The 6,000-nt window shown below is 41.4% G+C and overlaps 1 protein-coding gene across 6 annotated transcripts in view; it reads left to right on the top strand.

Moving 5' to 3' along the window:
* The first annotated feature begins 570 nt into the window (after window positions 1-570).
* STK32B (serine/threonine kinase 32B) overlaps window positions 571-6,000 on the top strand; it is a 291,208-nt gene continuing 285,778 nt past the window's right edge. For 2 of the 6 annotated variants that reach the window (XM_075930748.2, XM_014576105.4), the window contains exon 1: window positions 571-1,133. In XM_075930748.2, the coding sequence (XP_075786863.2) occupies window positions 1,058-1,133 (76 nt within the window). In that variant the 5' untranslated portion in view covers window positions 571-1,057. Of the gene's footprint in view, window positions 1,134-2,315; window positions 2,337-6,000 lie in introns of those variants that run through there. The other 4 variants (XM_014576106.4, XM_006128198.5, XM_006128199.5 and 1 more) reach the window with 4 other exon arrangements.

Here is a 6,000-nt window from a genome sequence, read left to right as displayed (position 1 = left end):
TTCACCTTAAAATCTAGACCCCGATATACTGCAGCACCTCAAAAACTCAGATTCGGCCTCTGGTTGCAAGTGTTTGCACCCCGTATGGTGAGATCCATAGTTTTCCGGGGTGGACGTGGTAAATGTGGGTAACAAGAGTTTGAGGGTGGCGTAGGAAGCTGCTACCTAACATTAGCTTCACGCAAAGGCCACCGGTGCTGAACGAGAGTTTCTGCGGCTTTCTTACAGCAAATGTTGGAGTTCAGATTTGGGGCCCCGCCTGCATACAACCAGGAGCTGGTCTGGCGCGGGGAGCCCCTCTGTGTCCATTTGGCAAGTTCCAGATGCTGAAGCCAGGCTTTTGCAGGGAGGCTGCGCCGGGGGTACATCCGAGTCCTGGCTTTGGTGGCATAGGAGCGGCTCCACTCTCCTGCTTGGCTAGTGGAGTTTGGGGCGAGGGAAAGGGGGAAATTAGCTGGAACTAGCAGGATGTGGGTGCTGCCCCCTCCTTGTAGCTCTGATGTGCCGAGTTGCATGGGGGAGGAGGGGAGGGCGGGAGCAATAGGCGTGCGAGGCTATTTAGTGCCTCACTTTAGGCAACGGGATTTGGGCTCTTGGGTACCCAACTCAGCAGGCTCCAGGTAGATCCAGCTTTTCCCTTTTACCAAAGGCAACCATCAGCAGGACCGAGCCCCCTCCCTCCCCCAGCTCCCTTCCCCCCGCCCCTGGCTGTCTGCTATGAAATATGTATCAAGTTAGTAAGTAGCAGCAGCAATTCCTGTCAGAGGCAGATGGATCACTTTCATTTCGCAGGATGATTTCTAACCCCCCCGAGGATTCCCCGAGCAGCCGCAGCCCGACTCGGAGCGGCGATCGAAAGGGAGCCCTGGGCGTGGAGAGGAGGTTGAAGGCGTGAGAGCATGGCCGGGCATGCGGGCACTCCCTCCTAGCTCCAGAGCCGGCGGGAGACAGGGAGGGCTCCGAGCCCGGGACAATCTCTCACCAGTGGGCTGGTGTCTTTGTCTGGAACCCGCCCCGGGCATGCTGGCCACTTGCCCCGTGGAGATTGTGGCTGGGCATGTGGAAGAAGCTGTGGACTAATATGGGTGGCAGTCACTCCCACAAAACTCCCGTGTTTGATGAAAATGAAGATGGTAAGTAAGGAGCTGTCCATTGTCCCTTGTGCTGCCCCTGCCTCCGTGGCTACTTCCCCATCGCCCCTCGTTGGTTGTGTGTTCCTCCCTATTAGTGTCACATATTTTTTTTTTTATTAAATCCTTCGGTTCAAAACAGCACAACCAGCCTTAGCGGTTCAGGGGCTTGGCAACACGCTTTTCTTTTTAATAACCTCCACTCCAGCATTTGTTTCAGTCCCTTTGGGGTTTATTGTCCTTGGGTGGAAAGAAATAAACGGCCTAAGCTTTAAAAAAAAAAAAAAAAAAAAAAAAGCTAAGCTAAAAAAAAAGCTGTCTAACCTCTTTTAGGGTAGCATTCACTGTTCACTCCTAATGTAGTTAATTGCTCAATTTCACACTGTCCACCTGGATTCATACCACATGTAGTTGCATATGTTCGTGAATGGCGTTTGCCTTTGAATTTGAGGGGAGTTTCTATTTTCTTGCCCAACTGACTCTTTTTATTAGTATGCTATGTATTTTAAATAGTGATTTATGTACCCATCAATATTATACATTTCCCTCTTACTTTTTAAAACTTTAAATCTGCTGTGTTACTGGGAGAGAACACTCTCTCATAGATACTACTACAGTACACCTTGTACTCTACATTTAAAGAAGTGCTTTGAAGTAGTAAAAGAGCTTATATTAAGCATAACATTTTACGATAGTTCTCTAGTAGTTAGAGATTAAATTTACATCTGTTTCTCTTAAAACAAACAATATTTTCTTAAAAATTGGAGACGGCTTGAATTCAACCACCTCCACTTTTTGAAGTACGAGATAATTTATGGTGTAATGAAAAAAAAAGGTACTGTGTATCATTGGCAATGCTTTTGATGTTACATATATGCGTGCTATTTATTTTTGAATGTATGGAGAGTTCAGATTGAATTTTGAATGTTCATTCATTTCCATAGTTCTAAACTCAATAAAAGATAAAGATTTTATTCAAGGGATATCATGGTACAACAAATTTACATTGCACTGTTCAAATATTTCGAATGTGTCTGTAATACATCTTTTAAAATGTTCCAGTAATGTGATCTTCTGAAGACATTTAAAACATTTTTATTGTTCTGTTGTTATAGAGAAATTAGGTAAAATTTATTCTCATTTCAGACACAAATCCCAGTTGTTGCTCCCCACTTCTCAGCAAAGATTCAATAGCAGAGTACTGAGGTGAGGGATTATAATAATAAGACCTCATGTTTTTACAAAATACATGAGCCATATTGAGTGGATGACTATGAATTGTGGACACATATAATTGATTATTCTGCATTGGGGCAAAACTCAATAATTCATCAAAGGCCAGCAAGGCTATGTCTTCACTGCAAAAGAGGTGAATACTTACATCCAGATAGCTCTCTTAATGTAAACTCTTAGTGGAATAAGGCACAAATAGTTTTTAAGTCCATAGAGCTAGACAATATAGGTTCTGGATGGAAGACATAGGGTTGACCTCAACTGGATACATCAGTGTAAAAACTGCCTGTGCTCTGTCTTCACTAAGATTTTACATTAGACAGGCTCTCTCAAGTCAGTAGTCTTAATGTAACACACCACTTTTTGCTGTGAAGACATAACCCCAGTCATCAATGCAAATCAATGTATTTTATCTGTGAATTCATGTGAAAAAAGTCATGCTACTTTGTCCTTTTTCTACAGAAAACCATTTATATTGTACAGTTATTAGTAATTATACTAAAATAATCATATCTCATATAATGTAGATATAATTCACTAAGATGTCAATCAAATTGTTATTTATTCTTTGTTTTTATGAATTCTGGAAGGTCCTAACATCAACTTCATATTTGCTTTTAAAGTAGTATGTTTACAACAGATTTCCAGTTCAGAAGAGTTCATTTACAGTACATTGAAATGCTAGAGTATTCTGTTAGAAACATTTCTGTTATTTATGACCATATGTTATGGCATTGGTGAGTTACAATTAAGCATTTCAGTAGGGATTTTTCAAAGTGCCTGGGTGATTTAGGAGCACAAACCCATTGATCTTTGAAAAGTGCACCCTTAAGTTTTAATACAAAACACTTTGTACTTTCCAGTGTACCTAATCCCAATATGTGTGTCTGTTTGCATATCAAAGCACAGAATTTCCTGTGCTATACAGAGTACTGAAGACACATAATAAACAGGAAAAATGTATAGAAGCATTTGAGAGCACTTTCTGCAAGTGCTGAGCAAAAACAAAGAAAGAAAGAAATACATGTGTCATATGGCATTCACGCATCATAGTGATAAATGTGGTAAAAATCTTCGCATCAAATTACCTTATACCATAAACGTGTTAATTTAAACAACGAAAGTTAATGGATCCCTTACACCTAAAGCCTTCTCCCTGGATCAGTGAGAAACTACAGAAAGACAACAAGCCTTGCTATCAAGAGAGATCCCCTTGTCTAATTCAACAGTAGTGATTATCGCTTCAAAATTCTCTCCCCTTGTGTCTATGTTTGGGAGAGTAATGACTTAGTCTTCCAAAAATTACTGTGAAGGATGCCTCCAAGTCATTAATGTGAATATTGAATAGTCCCAGATTCAGGACTGATTCCCGTGGAACCTCACAGGATATGCCCTCCTACTTTGAAATTAACACATTTATAATTGTTCTTTGAAGACACTTTTTCGACGAGTTGCGCACCCATCTTATAATCATTTCATTTCCCTAGTTTGCTTAATATTATGTTAAAAGTCTTATTTAAGGTAATCATGTCTACTGTTTTCCCCATCTACTAGGCCAGCAACCTTGTCAAGAAAGGAAATTAGGCTAATTTAGCATGATTTATTCTTCTCAGAGCCACACTGATTATTACTTATAACCCTATTGTTCGCTAGGTGCTTACGATAGATTGTTAAATAATTGGTTCCAGTGTATTTCCAAATAGCAAAGTTAGCTGCCTGCTCTGTAATTCCCTGCATACACTTTGTGCCCCCTTTGAAAGACAAGTACTATATTTGCCCTTCTTCAGTCCTGAGGGGCTCAGCCTCTTTCATGAGTTCTTGAAGATGAACACTCATGGTTCTGAGATTTCTTCAGCTAGCCAGCGGATGAATGTCATCATGCCCTGCTGACATGCCTACAGCTAACTTGTCTAAATATTTGTTAATCTTTTATTTACCTGTTCTGGCTTATGTCCCCTGGTTGTTAATATTATGTATGTTCTCTATCTGGTCAGAATTAACCTTTTTAGTAAAGATTGAAACAAAACAGGGTTTTTAGCGTGGTTAGGTGTGTGTCTGCCTAATTAGTGGACTTACAGTTTACTTCATCTTTGTTTTGCTCTTACTGCTAAAAGGTCAACTAAAAGGGCAACTAAAATGATTAGGCGTTTGGAACAGGTCCCATATGAAGAGAGGTTAAAGCGATTGGGACTTTTCAGTTTAGAAAAGAGGAGACTGACGGGGGATATGATAGAGGTATATAAAATCATGAGTGGTGTGGAGAGGGCGGATAAAGAAAAGTTATTTATTAGTTCCCATAATGGAAGAACTAGAGGACACCAAATGAAATTAATTGGTAGCAGGTTTAAAATTAATAAAAGAAAGTTCTTCTTCACACAGCATGTAGTCAACCTGTGGAACTCCTTGCCAGAGGAGGCTGTGAAGGCTAGGACTATAACAGAGTTTAAAGAGAAGCTAGAGAATTTCATGGAGGTTAGGCCTAGCCAGGGGATAGAAACGGTGTCCCTGGCCTCTGTTTGTCAGAGGCTGGAGAAGGATGGCAGGAGACAAATCGCTTGATCATTGTCTTCGGTCCACCCTCTCTGAGGCACCTGGTGCTGGCCACTGTCGGCAGACAGGCTACTGGGCTAGATGGACCTTTGGTCTGACCCAGTATGGCCATTCTTATGTTCTTATGTACTTATGTCCCTTTGCGAGGCATGCTTCGTTTAGCCTGTTTGATTGTATCCTTAGATGCTTGCACTATTTTGTACTCAACCTGAGTACTTTGTCCATGTTTCCACTTGGATTCCTTTCTGATTTGTCATGTCAATTAGAAAGCTACTAATGCTGCCATATTGGCCTCTTTCTATTCTTCCTGTCTTTCCTTCTCATTGGGATAGCTTGTTGTGGTGTCTTCAATATTGTCTCGTAGAGTAACTGTCATCAATCCTAAATTCCTCTTTCCCTTTGATTTTCCTTCCCATGGGACCTTGCCTATTAGTTCTCAGAGATTGTTAAGTTCTGCTTTTTTAAATATATACTGTCCTTGATCTCTTGCTCTCACTTCTTCCTTTCCTTAGAATCATAAAATCTATCATTTCACAATCACTCTCATCCAAGTTACTTTCAATCTTCAGATTTACAATGAATTCCTCCTCCCTTTTAGCAAACAAATTCTAAAATGCTAGTTAAGTCCCAAGTAAATGCTATTTTGAAGGCTTAGATGAGACTTAACTAGTAAATAGGAGCCTCGTGTTAGCCCTCAGTTCAGGGGAGAGTTTTTCTGCATAGGCATAGATTGTTCATTTACTGATAATTTCTTGTCAATTTAAAGCACCATCAAAGTCCAACCTGAATGCCTTGTAATACCAGGATATAGGGCCATCCCTAGGGCACCATGACATTTGGAGCACCAAACTGTTCCAAATTTCATGGGTCCCTAGGCTCCAGTCATCCTCTGCCCCATACCCTGGCTATTCCCTTCCTCTCCTCCCTCCCCATCCCCATCGCCTGTGGGCTGTGCTCAGCCCCTGCTCACTAGGCGGTGGCAAGCAGTGCAAGTGCTCCGGAGGAACAGGAGGCAGCCACATAGCCAGTAGCTGGAGAGAAACATCAGTTTCACTTTTAAGCTTGCATTATACAGCAGCTTTAATTT

Source organism: Pelodiscus sinensis, chromosome 4 (genome assembly GCF_052426305.1).
Source record: "Pelodiscus sinensis isolate ZL-2025 chromosome 4, ASM5242630v1, whole genome shotgun sequence".
Classification (NCBI taxonomy): Eukaryota; Metazoa; Chordata; order Testudines; family Trionychidae; genus Pelodiscus; species Pelodiscus sinensis.
Note: the sequence above shows the minus strand (reverse complement) of the source record. Positions and strands in the feature narration are given on the sequence as shown.